Source organism: Bombina bombina, chromosome 8 (genome assembly GCF_027579735.1).
Source record: "Bombina bombina isolate aBomBom1 chromosome 8, aBomBom1.pri, whole genome shotgun sequence".
NCBI classification, from domain to species: Eukaryota; Metazoa; Chordata; class Amphibia; order Anura; family Bombinatoridae; genus Bombina; species Bombina bombina.
This window is the reverse complement of record NC_069506.1, coordinates 59,275,719-59,296,052: the sequence shown is the minus strand read 5'-3', so window position 1 is coordinate 59,296,052 and position 20,334 is coordinate 59,275,719. Positions and strand designations below refer to the sequence as shown.

The 20,334-nt window shown below is 38.8% G+C and overlaps 1 protein-coding gene across 2 annotated transcripts in view; it reads left to right on the top strand.

The window, feature by feature from the left end:
- The window catches only part of ESPN (espin), a 556,807-nt gene that overhangs the window by 69,149 nt on the left and 467,324 nt on the right, over positions 1–20,334 (top strand). For both annotated transcript variants that reach the window (XM_053690388.1, XM_053690389.1), the window contains exon 2: positions 6,475–6,668. In XM_053690388.1, the coding sequence (XP_053546363.1) occupies positions 6,475–6,668 (194 nt within the window). The remainder of the gene's footprint in view (positions 1–6,474; positions 6,669–20,334) is intronic.

Here is a 20,334-nt window from a genome sequence, read left to right as displayed (position 1 = left end):
GCTGCTATATAGCTCCTCCCCTCTACGTCACACCCAGTCATTCTCTTGCACCCAACTAATAGATAGGATGTGTGAGAGGACTGTGGTGATTATACTTAGTTTTATACCTTCAATCAAAAGTTTGTTATTTTAAAACAGCACCGGAGTGTGTTGTTCCTTCTCAGGTAGAATTTGAAGAAGAATCTACCTGAGTTTTTTTGTATGATTTTAGCCGGCGTAGTTAAGATCATCTTGCTGTTCTCGGCCATCTGAGGAGTGAGGTAAACTTCAGATCAGGGGACAGCGGGCAGGTTAACCTGCAAAAAGGTATGTAGCAGCATATTATTTTCTGAGAATGGAATTGACTGAGAAAATACTGCCATACCGATATAATGTAAGCTCAGCCTTAAATGCAGTAGTAGCAACTGGTATCAGGCTGTCATGTATGTATATTTACACTTCAGTATTCTGGGGAATGGTACTTCACTGGGATAATACTGTATGCATAAGACTTTAGCCTAACTTGCAGTGGGAACGACTAGCAACAGGCTTTCTAATGACATTTCATTTATTTGATGTTAAACGTTTTTGCTGGCATGTTAAATTGTTTAATTATCTGAGGTACTGGGTGAAAAATTGTTTTGGGCACTGTTTTTTTTCACTTGGCGGTCGTTTTATTTAATTTAAGACAGTTTACTGATCTCCCTCACTGTTGTGTGTGAGGGGGAGGGGCCTATTTTGGCGCTTTTGCTACGCATCAGAAAATTCAGTCACAAGTCTGTTTTCTTCCCTGCATGATCCGGTTCGTCTCTACAGAGCTCAGGGGTCTTCAAAAGTTAGTTTGAGGGAGGTAATCACTCACAGCAGACCTGTGAGATTGTGCTTTGACTGTGATAAAAAACGTTTATATTTCTGTACATTTTTTCTGCTATTCAGGGTTAGTTATCCATTGCTAATGGGGGCAATCCTTTGCTAAAATTGTGTTTTACCGGAAAGAATTTGATGTTATAGTTTCTCCGGTTTATTATTACTCAACTGTCATAACTTTTTTTCTGTGCTTCTTAAAGGCACAGTACGTTTTTCATATTATTTGTAAATTGCTTTGAAAAGTATTTCCAAGTTGCTAGTTTAATTGCTAGTGTGTTAAACATGTCTGACTCAGAGGAATATCTCTGTGCTATATGTGCTAAAGCCAAAGTGGAGCCCAATAGAAATTTATGTACTAATTGCATTGATGCTACTTTAAATAAAGGTCAATCTGTACAAATTGAGCATCATTCACCAAACAACGAGGGGAGAGTTATGCCGACTAACTCGCCTCACGTGTCAGTACCTGCATCTCCCGCTCGGGAGGTGCGTGATATTGTAGCGCCGAGTACATCAGGGCGGCCATTACAAATCACATTACAGGATATGGCTAATGTTATGACTGAAGTTTTGTCTAAATTACCAGAACTTAGAGGTAAGCGTGATCACTCTGGGGTGAGAACAGAGTGTGCTGTTAATAATAGGGCCATGTCTGATACTGCGTCACAGTATGCAGAACATGAGGACGGAGAGCTTCAATCTGCAGGTGACGGTTCTGATCCCAATAGGATGGATTCAGACATTTCTAATTTTAAGTTTAAACTCGAAAACCTCCGTGTACTGTTAGGGGAGGTATTAGCAGCTCTGAATGATTGTAACACCGTTGCAATCCCAGAGAAATTATGTAGGCTGGATAGATACTATGCGGTACCGGCGAGTACTGACGTATTTCCTATACCTAAGAGGCTTACAGAGATAATTATCTAGTTTTTCATATTATTTGTAAATTGCTTTGAAAAGTATTTCCAAGTTGCTAGTTTAATTGCTAGTGTGTTAAACATGTCTGACTCAGAGGAATATCTCTGTGCTATATGTGCTAAAGCCAAAGTGGAGCCCAATAGAAATTTATGTACTAATTGCATTGATGCTACTTTAAATAAAGGTCAATCTGTACAAATTGAGCATCATTCACCAAACAACGAGGGGAGAGTTATGCCGACTAACTCGCCTCACGTGTCAGTACCTGCATCTCCCGCTCGGGAGGTGCGTGATATTGTAGCGCCGAGTACATCAGGGCGGCCATTACAAATCACATTACAGGATATGGCTAATGTTATGACTGAAGTTTTGTCTAAATTACCAGAACTTAGAGGTAAGCGTGATCACTCTGGGGTGAGAACAGAGTGTGCTGTTAATAATAGGGCCATGTCTGATACTGCGTCACAGTATGCAGAACATGAGGACGGAGAGCTTCAATCTGCAGGTGACGGTTCTGATCCCAATAGAATGGATTCAGACATTTCTAATTTTAAGTTTAAACTCGAAAACCTCCGTGTACTGTTAGGGGAGGTATTAGCAGCTCTGAATGATTGTAACACCGTTGCAATCCCAGAGAAATTATGTGGGCTGGATAGATACTATGCGGTACCGGCGAGTACTGACGTATTTCCTATACCTAAGAGGCTTACAGAGATAATTACTAAGGAGTGGGATAGACCCGGTGTACCCTTTTCCCCCCCTCCTGTTTTTAGAAAAATGTTTCCAATAGACGCCACCACACGGGACTTATGGCAGACGGTCCCTAAGGTGGAGGGAGCGGTTTCTACTCTGGCTAAGCGTACCACTATCCCGGTGGAGGATAGCTGTGCCTTTTCAGATCCAATGGATAAAAAATTAGAGGGTTACCTTAAGAAAATGTTTGTTCAACAAGGTTTTATATTGCAACCCCTTGCATGTATTGCGTCTGTCTCGGCCGCGGCCGCTTTTTGGTCCGAGTCCCTGGAAGAGACTCTTGACTCAATAACTATAGATGAGATTTCACAAGCTTAAAACACTTAAGCTAGCTAATTCATTTGTTTCAGATGCCGTAGTACATTTAACAAAACTTACGGCTAAGAATTCCGGATTCGCCATTCAGGCACGCAGAGCACTGTGGCTAAAATCCTGGTCAGCTGACGTTACTTCTAAATCTAAATTACTTAACATACCTTTCAAAGGGCAGACCTTATTCGGGCCCGGTTTGAAAGAAATTATCGCTGACATTACAGGAGGTAAAGGCCATGCCCTGCCTCAAGACAGAGCCAAACCTAAGGCTAGACAGTCTAATTTTCGTTCCTTTCGTAATTTCAAGGCAGGAGCAGCATCAACTTCCTCTGCTCCAAAACAGGAAGGAGCTGTTGCTCGCTACAGACAAGGCTGGAGACCTAACCAGTCCTGGAACAAGGGCAAGCAGGCCAGAAAACCTGCTGCTGCCCCTAAGACAGCATGAATCGAGGGCCCCCGATCCGGGAACGGATCTAGTGGGGGGCAGACTTTCTCTCTTCGCCCAGGCTTGGGCAAGAGATGTCCAGGATCCCTGGGCGTTAGAGATCATATCTCAGGGATATCTTCTGGACTTCAAATCCTCTCCCCCAAAAGGGAGATTTCATCTGTCAAGGTTGTCAACAAACCAAATAAAGAAAGAGGCGTTTCTACGCTGTGTACAAGATCTTTTACTAATGGGAGTGATCCATCCGGTTCCGCGGTCGGAACATGGACAGGGGTTTTACTCAAATCTGTTTGTGGTTCCCAAAAAAGAGGGAACCTTCAGGCCAATCTTGGATTTAAAGATCCTAAACAAATTCCTAAGAGTTCCATCGTTCAAAATGGAAACTATTCGGACAATCCTACCCATGATCCAAAAGGGTCAGTACATGACCACAGTGGATTTAAAGGATGCTTACCTTCACATACCGATTCACAAAGATCATTACCGGTATCTAAGGTTTGCCTTCCTAGACAGGCATTACCAGTTTGTAGCTCTTCCATTCGGATTGGCTACGGCTCCAAGAATCTTCACAAAGGTTCTGGGTGCTCTTCTGGCGGTACTAAGACCGCGAGGAATTTCGGTAGCTCCGTACCTAGACGACTTTCTGATACAAGCTTCAAGCTTTCAAACTGCCAAGTCTTATACAGAGTTAGTACTGGCATTTCTAAGGTCGCATGGATGGAAGGTGAACGAAAAGAAGAGTTCTCTCTTTCCACTCACAAGAGTTCCCTTCTTAGGGACTCTTATAGATTCTGTAGAAATGAAGATCTACCTGACAGAAGACAGGTTAACAAAGCTTCAAAATGCATGCCGTGTCCTTCATTCCATTCAACACCCGTCAGTGGCTCAATGCATGGAGGTGATCGGCTTAATGGTAGCGGCAATGGACATAGTACCCTTTGCACGCCTACATCTCAGACCGCTGCAATTGTGCATGCTAAGTCAGTGGAATGGGGATTACTCAGATTTGTCCCCTACTCTGAATCTGGATCAAGAGACCAGAAATTCTCTTCTATGGTGGCTTTCTCGGCCACATCTGTCCAGGGGGATGCCATTCAGCAGGCCAGATTGGACAATCGTAACAACAGACGCCAGCCTACTAGGTTGGGGCGCTGTCTGGAATTCTCTGAAGGCTCAGGGATCATGGACTCAGGAGGAGAGTCTCCTGCCAATAAACATTCTGGAATTGAGAGCAGTTCTCAATGCCCTTCTGGCTTGGCCCCAGTTAACAACTCGGGGGTTCATCAGGTTTCAGTCGGACAACATCACGACTGTAGCTTACATCAACCATCAAGGAGGGACAAGAAGCTCCCTAGCGATGATGGAAGTATCAAAGATAATTCACTGGGCAGAGTCTCACTCTTGCCACCTGTCAGCAATCCACATCCCGGGAGTGGAGAACTGGGAGGCGGATTTCCTAAGTCGTCAGACTTTTCATCCGGGGGAGTGGGAACTTCATCCGGAGGTCTTTGCCCAAATACTTCGACGTTGGGGCAAACCAGAGATAGATCTCATGGCGTCTCGACAGAACGCCAAGCTTCCTTGTTACGGGTCCAGATCCAGGGATCCGGGAGCGGTCCTGATAGATGCCTTGACAGCACCTTGGACCTTCGGGATGGCTTATGTGTTTCCACCCTTCCCGATGCTTCCTCGATTGATTGCCAGAATCAAACAGGAGAGAGCATCGGTGATTCTAATAGCGCCTGCGTGGCCACGCAGGACTTGGTATGCAGATCTAGTGGACATGTCATCCTGTCCACCTTGGTCTCTGCCTCTAAGACAGGACCTTCTGATCCAGGGTCCCTTCAAACATCAAAATCTAATTTCTCTGAAGCTGACTGCTTGGAAATTGAACGCTTGATTTTATCAAAACGTGATTTTTCTGAGTCAGTAATTGATACCTTAATACAGGCTAGGAAGCCTGTTACCAGAAAGATTTACCATAAAATATGGCGTAAATACTTATATTGGTGCGAATCCAAGAGTTACTCATGGAGTAAGGTTAGGATTCCTAGGATATTGTCTTTTCTACAAGAAGGTTTAGAAAAGGGTTTTTCCGCTAGTTCCTTAAAGGGACAGATTTCAGCTCTGTCCATTCTTTTACACAAACGTCTGTCAGAGGTTCCAGACGTTCAGGCTTTTTGTCAGGCTTTGGCCAGGATTAAGCCTGTGTTTAAAACTGTTGCTCCACCATGGAGTTTGAACTTAGTTCTTAATGTTTTACAGGGTGTTCCGTTTGAACCCCTTCATTCCATTGATATCAAATTGTTATCTTGGAAAGTTCTGTTTTTAATGGCTATTTCCTCGGCTCAAAGAGTCTCTGAGTTATCTGCCTTACATTGTGATTCTCCTTATCTGATTTTTCATTCAGACAAGGTAGTTCTGCGTACTAAACCTGGGTTCTTACCTAAGGTGGTCACTAACAGGAATATCAATCAGGAGATTGTTGTTCCATCTTTGTGTCCTAATCCTTCTTCGAAGAAGGAACGTCTTCTACACAATCTAGATGTAGTCCGTGCCCTGAAATTTTATCTACAGGCAACTAAGGATTTTCGACAAACGTCTTCCCTGTTTGTCGTTTATTCTGGTCAGAGGAGAGGTCAAAAAGCTTCTGCTACCTCTCTCTCTTTTTGGCTTCGTAGTGTGGTCAGTCCACGGCCCGCCCTGTTTTTATAGCAGGTCTAAATGTTTAAATTATACTCCAGTCACCACTGCACCCTTTGGCTTCTCCTTTCTCGTTGGTTCTCGGTCGAATGACTGGGTGTGACGTAGAGGGGAGGAGCTATATAGCAGCTCTGCTGGGTGATCCTCTTGCACTTCCTGTTGGGGAGGAGTTAATATCCCAGAAGTAATGATGACCCGTGGACTGACCACACTACAGGAGAAAGGAATTTATCAGGTAAGCATAAATTATGTTTTTTCATGGGCCAGGAAATTACCTGCAAGCCATAGGTACAAGAAACTAGAAATAAACTTTTCTATAAAACTTTTGTCAAAAAACTTTAACAATTATTTTTCAGTCGTAATAAAAAGGTCACCAACAAATAACTGAATCAGGGTGCATGAAAATACATATCTTTTTTTCGAAGTAATTTTGATGACTTTCTAGGAATTGAAATAAGATATTTTATATAATTCAGTAACCTTTCTCTTCTTTGCAGGACAAGGACAACTCTGGTGCCACTATTCTGCACTTAGCAGCCAGGTTTGGCCACCATGAAATAATTAGTTGGCTATTGCGATTTGGAACCAATGATGCATCAGTAATGACAGATACAGGAGCACTTCCTGTGCACTATGCTGCGGCCAAAGGAGATCTTACTACATTACAACATCTATTGGAGTACTGTCCAAAGTAAGTTCATGTTTCCGTCTTTCATTTTCTCTTCCTGTAAGACCATACAAATTTGTTCTGTTGGTAGATCTGATGTGTGCGTATGAAAATTATACAACAGCGTATACGCTGTAGGCATTTAACATTGCACAAGCATTTCTAGTGAAATGCATGTGCAATGTTGCCCCCTGCTCACTGGCGGCCAATCGGCTGCTAGCAGGGGCTGTCAATCATCCCGATCACCTAAAAGGTGGCGGACAAGTTAAGGAGCAGCGGTCTTACGACCGCTGCGTCTTAACTTACATTTCCGGCGAGCTGGAAACTTTTGGCGTAGAAAGCAGCATTCGCTGCTTGTTAAATCTACCCCAGTGTCTCAATTGCGTATTTTATTCACAGGGTGTTACACTACTGATTTTTATTTCAATGACAAACAAGTCACACGGAAACTTACTTTGGTTGCACCCTAATGTTCTCATTTTCAATCTGCTACCATGAGATTTTTAAATTTTCCATTTTTTCTGACCATTGTTTTCCTTTAAGTTTAAACATCAAAAAGAACAAACAAGGTCCCGGAGTGGTAAATTAAAACGGTAATCCTTTATTTGGTTTAAAAAGTACAAAAAGCACACAATTGTAGGCTGTGACTGTGAGGTCTGCTGACGCGTTTCGTCAGTTATGCCGTAGTCCTTTAAGTTTGTAATACTGTGCTGATGTATATTGTAGTGCTCTGAGCACCTGTTCAATGCAATGTGAGTGCCATAAACAGTCCCATCACTTGGCCATTGTAGCACAAAAGCAGCATAGACAATACATACCCAAATGAGAGTTGCTGTGTTCCAAGAGAACCTTATTTATGGAAACTGAATTTGAATTTTATATAATTTTCACTTCATGAGATATTCTTCTTTTTAAATATGTAAAAACTTTTCTTAGCTTGGATGCCATAGTAGAACAGGCTATGGGCCTGTTTTGGCCTCTGGGCCATAGTTTGCCTACTTCTACTCTAGGTTAAAGTGCCATAAAACATGTTGAGATCTGTGCATATTCTTAAAGGGCTAATTAAGTAAAAATAGTTTGCATTAAAAAATTGTGTAAAAATTGCTGACAAGCATTTTAAAATAATTTTCAAAAATAAGCAAAATGACTTACATAGCTGTGCTTTCTGGAGTAGTCTGATCCACCCCCCCACCCCCCACCTTATCAGTGTTTAACATCAGAAACACAGGCATTGAATCTTAAATTAGTTCACAGCAGCTTATTTGCTTCTAGACATGCTCCAGCAGGTAATGAGTGTTAAGGGTCAATTTATTATTGGCCGAATTGGACTAATTCACCCTGTTTCCACGCGAGCCTCCACACTGCTCTTTAACTCATACGCCACCTCTGAGGCGGCGTACAGCAATCGTCCGAACTTATACGATCGGGCTGATTAACACCCCCGAATCTGCAGGGGGCGGTATTGCACCAGAAGTTCACTATAACTGCTTGTGCAATGCTGAATATTCAGCGATGTCTGGCGGACATGATATGCTACAGCGTATCATGTCCGCCAGACTTTAATAAATTGACCCCTTTAAGTCATGCATTCTACCATATCAATGTTGGCTATATATACAGCCATTAAAGGAATTGTGTGGGGGCTTTAGAGCTGTACAATTCAGAAACTTAAAAGAAAGTGTTAATGGCGAGGCACTGCAGTATAAATTTGCAGTAATTAAAGTACATATTATTATATTTTGTCTCTATCCAAACTTGTTTTATGTCCCTTTAATATATTTTTACTAGAACTATATAATGTAATATCTTAAAATGGTATATTGTATACATTAGTACACAATTTATCTAAACATTCCTCTGTCTTTCATGTATCCTATTGTCTTTTTCCACTTACGTTAGGTTGTAATAGACTATTCCTGCAACATCCATGTCATGTGGTCTATTGATCTTGATCACATTACTGCATGTCTGCTAAATGGGGAAATTCAGCCTTAGACAGAGGATATTATTTATAAGAGATATATGCATTGCTTATTGAGGAGATTAGACATTAGTCTTTGTTGAATTAATAGGTTTAATCACTGCAAGACAGAAAAAGGGGGTCTTTCATTGATTTATGTGACAGGAAGTAGTTAATTACTGTATTGCCTTATATTAAGGCAATACAAGAAAGCTCTATCTGACATGAAGGTATTAATGATTGCACTGTGTAACCATAAGGGAGGGTTACCTATTGATTTCTGTGGCAGGAGGGTGTTAAGAATTGGTTTGTGTTGCAGGAACTTTGCTTTGTTTGGAAGGAAGTTAATCAATGCTCTGCTTGGCTGGATATGGCTTAATTGCTGCTTTGATATTATGGGACAGTTATCACTTCTCTGATATAATTACTACTCTCTCTAGGAAAATAGGCATTAATCTCTATTGGGTTTAATTATAATGGGGATTAATCACAGTAAACTGGTTTATCAAGCTCTTTTTGACACAATAAATGAGGGTTAATAATGGCTATATGCAGTTAATCACTGCTTGGTCTGGGGTTACCCAAAGCTTGTACATGTAATACACAGCATAAAAAATAAACCTCTATCAGAATTAATAAAATAAAATACAATGCAACATTTGACAGTAAATATAAATGTTTATTTAAATAATATAAATATAAAGAAAGCATATGTCTATGAGAAAAACACATATAAAAATTCCTGGAATAGTTGTTCTTCCCTCTAAGTGAAATGAGAGCCAGGAGGGAAAAGCTATTAAAGGAGAGAGTCACATTTTGGGATAAGCAGAATAGCAAACAATTATCTTTTTCTTGGAAGAGTTCTAGGGGGTTCTACAGCTAATGACTTGTTTACATCTCGTCCTCTATGTGATCCATAGTGCCTCACATTACCCTCCCCTTATATCTCTGAATATTTGATTAACCCTTTAACTGCTGAGCCATTTCCACCCTGTGCTGAGCTTATTTGGAGTTTTAGGTGCTGCTCACATTTAATTCTTACTGTAGGTCTTCTTTTTTTGCGAGAAACCTAGACAAAGTTTGATCCAGCAAATTCAAACAATATCACTATTTTTTGTATATATCATGGCGGGAGGAATATACAAGAGGGGTGAAAAATGCATATTTTTATTACTATCAATGTTTTGTGTGTGTGTATATAACTTTGATCTGCACATAGAGGCTCCCATAAGTCTCTACTCAAGCAAATGCACAATTTTTCACGCCAGGTGATCACTATTACGGCAATGATCACTTGGATATATAGGGGCAGGTTTCCTAAGAGGGGCTTCTGGGCTTTAAATCTAGGGTTTTTTGGGGGTCTCTAGGCCTTTTTAATGAGCTGTTACAGGCCCATAGAGACCCCCTTCTTACAAAATCTGTGGGTTTATAAATTTAGTTCTTCTTTAAAAAAAATTGTGCTTTAACTTTTTAGCAACTGTTTGCAAGAACATTGCCTTTCAAATGATAAGTCTTGAGGGCTTTGAGCTTTGATTGAGGGATTTCAATACATTCCCCCTTCATCCCGCTGCCTTAAAGGGACAATAAGGTCAAAATTAAACTTTTGTGATTCAGATAAATTTTAATGAATTTTCCAATTTACCTCTAGTATCTTGTTTGCTTTGTTCCTTTGTATCCATTGATGAAAAGCATACCTAGGTAGGCTCAGGAACAGCAATGCACTACTGGGAGCTAGCTGCTAATTGGTTGCCACACATGTATGCTTCTTGCTATTGGCTCACTTGATGTGTTCAGCTAGCTCCCAGTAGTGCATTGCTGCTCCTTCAACAAAGGATGTTGAGCAAATGAAGCATATTTGATAACCAGTAAAAAAAAAAAAAATTGGATGTTCTTTCTCAATCATGAAAGAACAATTTGGGATTTCTTATCCCTTTAATCCATCTGCAGCAACCGGGCACTTTTGAGTTTCTGTTGCCTGGTGACACCTGGCAATGCTAGGCAACTAGACCACTGCAGGGGGTTGAGATGATCGCTAAAATCACCCACACGATGACCACACGTGGTTGGCATCCGCACTAAAAGCATTGTAGTCATATACGCTTAAAAGGTTAAAAGATTAAAGAGAACCTTCTAGTGAGAGGTGTGCTTTAATTGTTTTTAAATTTTCTTATGGAGTTAATTCATTAGCCCTTAAATTAGTGTCTAATTTCTTACACCAGTGCTAAAGCCATTTTTTTTTGTTTTACTTTTTTTTAATTTAAAACATCAATTGATACAACAACCTAGGTAATTTTCTAGGGCCTTAGTAGAAGGCCTACTCCTTTTCCTTTTTACCTTTAAAATATACTCTCCTTAGATGAAGCTAAACTTCTCGTTTTTCTTCATGATGAACACAAAGGGGCATATTTATTAAAGTCTGGCGGTCCGCCAGACTTCGCTGAATACGGCGAGCAATACGCTCTCCGTATTCAGCATTGCACCAGCAGCTCACAAGAGCTGCTGGTGCAACGCTGCCCCCTGCTGACTCGCCCAATAGGCCGCCAACAGGGGGGTGTCAATCAACCCGATCGTACTCAACCCGTTGATGTGTGTCCGCCTGCTCAGAGCAGGCGGACAGGTTATGGAGCAGCGGTCTTTGTAAACGCTGCTTCATAACTGGTTCAGGCTCGCCAGAAACACGGGGCATCAAGCTCCAATCGGAGCTTGATACATATGCCCCAAAATGTTTTCATTCATCTATATAAACTTTAATTATACTAAATGTTTAATAAGCATATTGAAATGGTATCACTTATGAAAGTAATCATATTGATATACAGTATATATTTTTTTTTTAATGTTCATATATTGACAATAATGGTGTGTTGTGTTTCCTCTTTCAGTCCAAAAGTTTATTATCATTTTTTTCTACAGTTTTGTATTTGTATTATTAAAGTATCTTTTAATTCAGTGCTATCTTAAAGTGGGATCAAATTAATAGTTTGCAAAGTAAATATATTAACATAGATATAATTACATGCTCCATATGTTGTATGTTCAATTGTATGTTGGTGTAGCCTTTACTGTTGCACTAGGCACCTGCCCTTTTAGTTAAGAAATCACATGAATTATTAAAGTCATGGGTGAGATCTCTCTCCTCACAATGGCTCTTGTGACTGTGATGATAGTATGTGTTACAAACTCTTGAAATTCCATCTACATTAGATGCCACCTACAATTAAGATCTCAATAGGCAAATGTATCATTTGATTTTTTGTTGATGTGCTCGAGCTTCAGAATAAGTGTTTCAGGCACAAATTAGCACTAATTATATCTGCACTTTTTCCATTTCTTTGTTTGCAGTTTTCTATCAGCCAGCTCTCCTGTAAGCTTGAGCATAAAGCTTTCTTTTCCATTAGGTTTAGTTGCAAATATCGGTAGTGTTAATAAAGTACTGTAATGAAAGACCATTTGTTTTCCCTTAAAAGGACACAGTACTGAAAAAAAAAATCGTCATCAAAGAGCAGTATCTAAACAGATTGTATATTTTTTGCATAAAAAGTAATTTTTTCTTCTTCTTTAAACTGAATATAGTATGGCTGTTTCAGTGTTGCACATCCTACCATTGTTCATTGGCTGATATTTGCTTTGTGCTAATGCTCATTGGTTGACCAGGCACTTCTTGCTAATTTGAATTGCTTAATTGGTGCTTCTTGCTAATGGTCTTTGATTTGTAACATTTGTATTTCCTGGAAAAATACGAAATAAGCTGTTTAACATTTATAAATTAGACATGGGCATTCGGCAGCTTTATTGGCTGCCAATTGCAAATGTAAGTGGCCCCTTGTTGACCTTGGCTCTTTTCAGAGTCAGATGTGAAAATCCATATCTTATTGTGGTGATTTTTCACAAGCATAAATCTGGCTCCGAAAAGAGCCGAAGGTAACGAGGGGCCCCCTACTTCTGCAATCGCCAGCTAACAAAGCTGCTGAATGCCAATGTATATTTTAAATGTTGCTCTTAACACTCTGCTTCCATTAAAGTTTAAAAGTTTATTGTTGATCTGATGCATTTTGGCTATAGCACCTGGCTCTCTTAAACAAGGCAGGCTTTGTATCTGATCTGAGATCAGTGGGACTAACTGTGGCATCACCTACCTACTGCTCCACTGTCTTGTGTAATATATACCCCTAGCGCCCTTAATGGGGCACGAAATGGATTACTATTGATAGCACAGGGTGTGCTTTGAATATTGTAGGCCCGCTCTCAGAATAGTGCCTAGTCTGGTAATACAAGTCCATGGTAAAACAAAATTACAAGGGAATGTTAAGCACAGCCGATATTTCTTTAGCGTGTTTTATACTTTCAATAGATAGTGCAATCGTGCTAAACATCGCTCATATTACAAGTTGTAAATTATGTGTTGTGAGTGCATAACAGTGCTAAAAAATATTAGCAAAACTCGAGACCTGAAGAAAAGTATTAGGGCTACAAATAATAATAATAATAATAATAATAATATATATATATATATATATTATTTTTTTTTAAATGTTAAATATGTGTTATTGAAATAAATGTATAAAAAGGGATATGGTAAATAACAAGGTGTTGGACTAGAAAGGGCTCAAATGTGTTTTAATATGTGTGTATATTTGTATGTGTAAATGTGCGTTTGTATATATACATATAGAGCAGTGGTCTCAAAGTACAGGCCCCAGGGCCAAATGTGGCACTCAAGATAGATTAATCTGGCTCTCCCTTGTTTAAAAGGTGTAACTAGTTGATGTTCTATAAAGGCACTAACATGAGAAATATAAAGACAAACATCGAGTGTAGAATCTCACCACACACTGCGTTGGGTAAATGTAACTTTTTATGTTGCTATACAGTTTCAAGATGATCACTTCACTTGGCACTCACAAGATAAATATTGACAACTGTGTATGTCTATTGTGGGCTACAACTCCCAACATGCGCTTCTACTTGGCTAAATGTCACTTCCATTTCCTAGTATATCCAGTTACAGAGCACTTACTCAGTTGAAGTGGCCCCCATGGGAGAAGAACACTTGGCCAGTGGCCCCCAGAAACTTTGAGTTTGATACCCCTGATATAGAGATATAGAAGCCAGAACAGGGTTTTGTATCCCGCCCCCATAAACAAATCTACAGTATGGGGAGAGGGAGTTTGTGCGGCCGAGCTATACAAACTACAGATGGAAGCGCACCTGAAGTCACTCAAGTGAAAGCTTTTTACTTTTAATTAGTAATGTGACCGAAATAGTAAGAGCGCTATGTATTTATCTTGAGTGGTCGTAGCGCTCAACAGTGTTATTTTTTTGCGATCCATTTCTAATCTATCAAATAGACACAGGCATTGTATTTAAACTGAGTTCACAGCTTCTAGGCATGCTCCAACAGATAATCCCTATGCATTTTTGCATTCTACCAAAACTACAATAGATATAGATACAGCCATAGAAGGAAATGTGTGGGAGGAGTTAGAGCTTTACAATTCAGAAACTAAAAAGAAAGGGTTAATGGCGAGGCACTGCAGTATAAATTTGCTGTTAAAGTACATATTATTATATTGTGTCTCTATCCCAACTTGTTTTATGTCCTTTTAATATGAGTGTACATGAGGCACGCTCCCTTGCAGATCCCGGGACAGACATACTGATTTGCTGCTTAAAGTCCTTTACAATGGGGTGTGAATACTTAGGACATTTTGAGGTAAAATATCTTTCTTTTTTACATAGAGATGCTCAGGTGATATTTTCTAGTCAGCTTTTTACAGCTATGCTGCATCACTTTCAAGTGTTTCAACATTTGGGTATCTTGTCCCTTTAAGGAGAAACTCCTCCACCTGCATAATGCATTTGCCTGTATTTATTTTATATTCCGTCCTTGGTTTTTCTTTTTGATCTGAATTGAAATAGGTTTCACGGCATGTATCATTGTTTGAAGTTTGTTTAATTTTTTTTTTATTACTATGGGGATCATTTGTGTAATGTATAGAATCCTTGGTAGGATATTAATTTTCAGTGTATTCTCCCTAGCCAATATAGAGGTTTTTGCTTTCAAGATGTTATATATTTCTAAAAAGCATTTAATAGGGACAGGTAGTTCTCTATGAATAAAGTAAAGTCCTTTATTGTCAATGATAAACTGACGGCTAGATTATGAGTTTTGCGGTATGGGTGAAAAAGCAGCGTTGCGAGTCTTGCAGGTTTAGGGGCACCGCACACTTTTTTGGCCGTGACGCAAATTAATTTACGCAATTTGTGTAAAGACTTTTTTCAATGGGACTTCCATAGCGCCGATATTACAAGCTTTTTCTGGGTGGCCAAAAAGTGAGCGGTACAGCCTATCCCGCAAGATTCGTAACGCAATCTAAAGTCAGTAGTTATGAGTTTTACGCTGCAAAGCTGTAGCATAAAACTCATAACTAAAGTGTTAAAAAGTACACTAACACCCATAAACTACCTATTAACCCCTAAACCGATGCCCTCCTGCATCACAAACACTAAAATAAAATTATTAACCTCTAATCTGCCGCTCTGGACATCGCTACCACTAGAATAAACATATTAACCCCTAAACCGCTGCACTCATGCATCGCAAACACTAGTTAAATAGTATTAACCCCTAATCTGCTGTCCCTAACATCACCGCAACCTACATTACAGTTATTAACCCCTAATCTGCCGCCCCAACGTCCCCGCAACTATACTAAAGTTATTAACCCCTAAACCTAAGTCTAACCCTAACACCTCCTAACTTAAATATAATTAAAATAAATCTAAATAAAACTGACTATCATTACCTAAATAATTCCTATTTAAAACTAAATACAGTACTTACCTATAAAATAAACCCTAAGATAGCTACAATATAACTAATAGTTACATTGTATCTAGCTTAGGGTTTATTTTTATTTTACAGGCAAGTTTGTATTTATTTTACCTTGGTAGAATAGTTATTAAATAGTTATTAACTATTTAATAACTACCTAGCTAAAATAAATACAAATTTACCTGTAAAATAAATCCTAACCTAAATTACAATTACACCTAACCTTACATTACAATTAAATAAATTACTTAAATTACAAAAAACAAACACTAAAATATAGCTGCAAGCAGCAATAGAGGTGGCCAAGCGCATCGCCTATGCAATGGCATACAAGCAGCTAAGCCACAAAAATAGCTATAAAGCACGTGTTTGCAGTTCTAAGATAAACAGTTGGAAAGAAAACACATTTTTGAAATTATTGCGTTTTTAAAGATGGCTGCCACACTATATGACCAATACTTTCAGCATGAACAGATGTAAATCTAGGTCACATTATAGGGTTATACAGCAAATTTCAAAGCTTTAACATAAGCGGTTGCAAAGAAAACACATTTTCAAAGTTTTTCCGCTATTCAAGATGGCGGCCATACCATGTGACCAATACTTTCAACATGAACAGATGTAACTGTATGTGACAATATATGGTTATACATAAAGTTTCACAGATCTAACATAAGTGGTTGCAGAGAAAATAGATTTTCGAAATTTTCGCAAAAAACAAAATGGCTGCCAGAATATATGATATACAGTCTCCATATTATGCACAATAGTTGTCACCATAGATGTCAATAAGCATAGCAAAAATAAAGGATTTTGGTAAAACATTTTTTGTTTTATTATTAATTTAAAAATATCGTTAAGCATTTTTGAACAATTCAAAATGGCTGCCAAAACAACATGACGTATCAACTTGTCTTGAACAAATCTGAATGTTAGTCATAAGATAACTCTATAAACAAAATTTCAAGTCTGTGCCATAAGCGGTTTCGGAGAAGAAGATTTTTGTAGTTTTTAAAAACAGCGCATTCGAAACAAAATGGCCGCCAAGCTATGCAATGTATGGCTTTCAAATTACACATACTAATGCTCACTATAGATCTCTACAACTTGCAGAAGTTTCATGAGAATTTGCAAATGTTTTATTTAACGAAGGCGACTGCGCAGTGCGAATTTTAACTGCAATATTGCTTTTAGGGGTCATAACTGTGTGTAACATGTGTCTGCTACACTGTAATATAGTTAAATAGTGTAAATATAATGCATAAAGTGCAAATTTACGCAATTAAACAACGATAAAAAGGCGAATTGCTCATAGCAGCCATGTTGATTATGGAAAATTCGCAGTTTTAACAATCTTGGTAGATGACCTCGCAAAGACTACATGTGCAAAATTGCACTTTATTGCACTTAGCGGTTTCAGTAAAGAAGATGTTTAAAGATTTTCGCACATTTCAAAATCGCAGCTAGATCATGTGACCAAATAACTTCTCTTGAACAAACTTTATTCTAGGTCAGTACAGCAGTACACACAGCAAGTTTCACAACTGTAACATAAGCGGTTCCGGAGAAGAAGATTTTCAAGCGTTTGTCAAAATTTGTCGCAAAAAACAATATGGCTGCTAGATCACATGACCTTGCATAGGAATATGCACATCTTAGATCTCTAGCACTGTGCCAAGTTTCATGAGTTTTTGAGTTATGCTGTTGTTATTATAAGCATTTGAAAAAAACGGCGGAAAAATAATAATAATAATAATAATAATAATAAAAATAATAATAATAATAATAATAATAATAATAAAAATAATAATAATAATAATAATAATCTGAGCAAAAACAATAGGTGTCCAGCACTATAGTGCTTGGCCACCTAATTACACAAAATAAAAGACATTATCAGATATTTAAATTAATTACAGCTAATCTAATAGCCCTATCAAAATACCCCCCCAAAATAAAAAAAAACCCTAGCCGAAACTAAACTAAAACCCTAGCCTAAACTAAACTACCAATAGCCCTTAAAAGGGCCTTTTGCTGGGCATTGCCCCAAAGAAATCAGCTACTTTACCTGTAAAAAAAAATACAAACAACCCCCCAACAGTAAAACCCACCACCCACACAACCAACCCCCCAAATAAAATCCTAACTAAAAAACCTAAGCTCCCCATTGCCCTGAAAAGTGCATTTGAATGGGCATTTAGCTCTTTTTCAATTGCCCAAACCCTAAGCTAAAAATAAAACCCACCCAATAAACCCATAAAAAAGCCTAACACTGACCCCCGAAGATCCACTTACAGTTTTGAAGAACGGACATCCATCCTCAACGAAACCGGGTCTTCATCCAAGCCGCAAGAAGTCCTCAACGAAGCCGGTCCTCCAGACGAGCAGAAGTCTTCATCCAGATGGCATCTTCTATCTTCATCCTTCTGATGCGGAGCGGCTCCATCTTCAAGACATCCGGCGCGGAGCATCCTCTAATAACTATTTACTAACTAGTCTACCTAGTTAAAATAAATACAAACTTAATAAATACAAACTTGCCTGTAAAATTTTAGTTGTAAATAGGAATTATTTAGGTAATGATAGTAGGTTTTATTTAGATTTATTTTAATTATATTTAAGTTAGGGGGTGTTAGGGTTAGGGCTAGACTTAGGTTCAGGGGTTAATAAATTTAGTATAGTGGCGGCGATGTTTGGGGAGGCAGATTAGGGGTTAATAAATGTAGGTAGGTGGCGGTGATGTTAGGGGCTGCAGATTAGGGGTTAATAATATTGAACTAGTGTTTGCGATGCTGAAGTACGGCGGTTTAGGGGTTAATATGTTTATTATAGTGGAGGCGACGTTGGGGACGGGAGATTAGGGGTTAATAAATATAATGTAGGTGTTGGCGATGTCGGGGGCGGCAGATTAGGGGTTAATAATTATAATGTAGGTGTTGGCGATGGGGACGGCAGATTAGGGGTTAATAAGTGTAAGATTAGGGGTATTTAGACTTGGGGTTCATGTTAGGGTGTTAGTTGTAAATATACATTTTCTTTCCCCATAGGAATCAATGGGGCTGCGTTACGGAGCTTTACGCTGCTTTTTTGCAGGTGTTAGACTTTTTTTCAGCCGGCTCTGCCCATTGATGTCTATGGGGAAATCGTGCACAAGCACGTAAAACCAGCTTACCACAGCTTTCAGCAGCGCTGGTATTGGAGTGCGGTATGGAGCTCAATTTTGCTCTACGCTCACTTCTTGCCTGCTAACGCCGTTTTTTTTATAAACCTGTAATACCAGCGCTGTAGGGAAGTGAGCAGTGACAATAACTTGCAAGTTAGCACCGCACCCCCTCATAACGCAAAACTCGTAATCTAGCCGTCAGTTATTTACCTTATTTTGAGAAAAATGCAAATATGTTTCTATTCAAAGATGTAATTTATGTATGTGCATTTAAATGGTTTACTTCAGGTAAAAACCAATTGAAAAATCTACAATTTTAAAATTAAATTGTAAATTACAGTAAACGGGAATAAAATAAATAATGAAAACACATAGCAAAGTTTGTTTTGCTACACACAATTACAGATTTTGGTCTAGATTACAAGGGGAATGCATTGATATTGCTGGGTAGGACGGTTATCTTGTGCTCAGTCCTAAAAATATTGCACAATCTGATATTAAATGTGGATGGTAGAGAATCTTAACACGGCCAACTTTTTTTTAGTGTGCCCTCTTTTCTACACACTGAGTTCAAAAGCTCAACCTTGCTATATGTTGGTCCGTAACTGGATATTATTTAAACAAATTATCTTTCTGATCTTTATTTTTGAATATAAATTAAAAAAATAAATCAAATGCATTGGTTTAATTTGAAGAGCCGGAAAGATCTGAAAGCTGTGGTTTGTGAACACTAAGGGGCCGATTTATCATGTTCATTCTCCTTTTGAGGAGCCCAATGGCCATTTTATTTGTTAGTTGTATTTTTTATCCCAGTTTTGTTCCTGATTAAAACTGAAAAAAAAAAAGAATTTTCATGATGTTTTTGAGCTGCAGACTTTTTGGACAAAACAATTTGGGATTGGGATCATAAAAAAAACCTGTTGCAAACTTTCTATGAAACTGAAACCTTAATATTCTGAGATATTAGAAGATTGTTATTAAGGTCTCTCTGTAATAGGCACGCCATACCTTATACCTAATATTACTGAACAAGGGAAGCGGGTCATGTAACATGTTAAAACATCTGCTTTTCATATTACAGCATCCATTACCCATTTATTATAATTCTGAGATTAATTCCTTCAAGGAATTCAAATTCCCCGCACCCAGCCCCTTTTACTGGGTGTTCCAGCTAACCTCATCAACAATGCTAAACTTGGAGCTTCTAAGTAAGTTTTTAAAAGGTTTTATACTGGATTTTTAGATCAGTATCTGTGCTTATTCTTCTTTATAGCAGTGTCTATTACATGCAGTTATATGTAAATAGGTGTATACTATCCCTTTAAACTTGCATGTCATTTTAAGAATTTTAAATTCACTGCTATTATCAAATGTACTTTGTTCTCTGTGTATCCTTTATTAGAAAATGTGTACAATTCCTCAGCAGCAGCAAAGCACTACTGGGAGCTAGCTGGTGATTGGTGGATATACACATTTGTTTCTTGTCATTTTTCTCACTAGATGTGTTCAGCTAGCCCCCTATAGTGCATTGTTGCTCAGGAGCTGACTTTAACTATGTTTAAACCCTCTACAGCAGGTGTGGGCAATTACGGCCCTTCAGATGTTATGGACTACATCTCCCATGATGCTTTGCCTGCATTATGGCTGAAAGAGCATTTTGGGAGATATAGTCCATAACATCTGGAGGGCTGATAGTTGCCCACCCCTACTCTACAGGGATTAAACACATAGG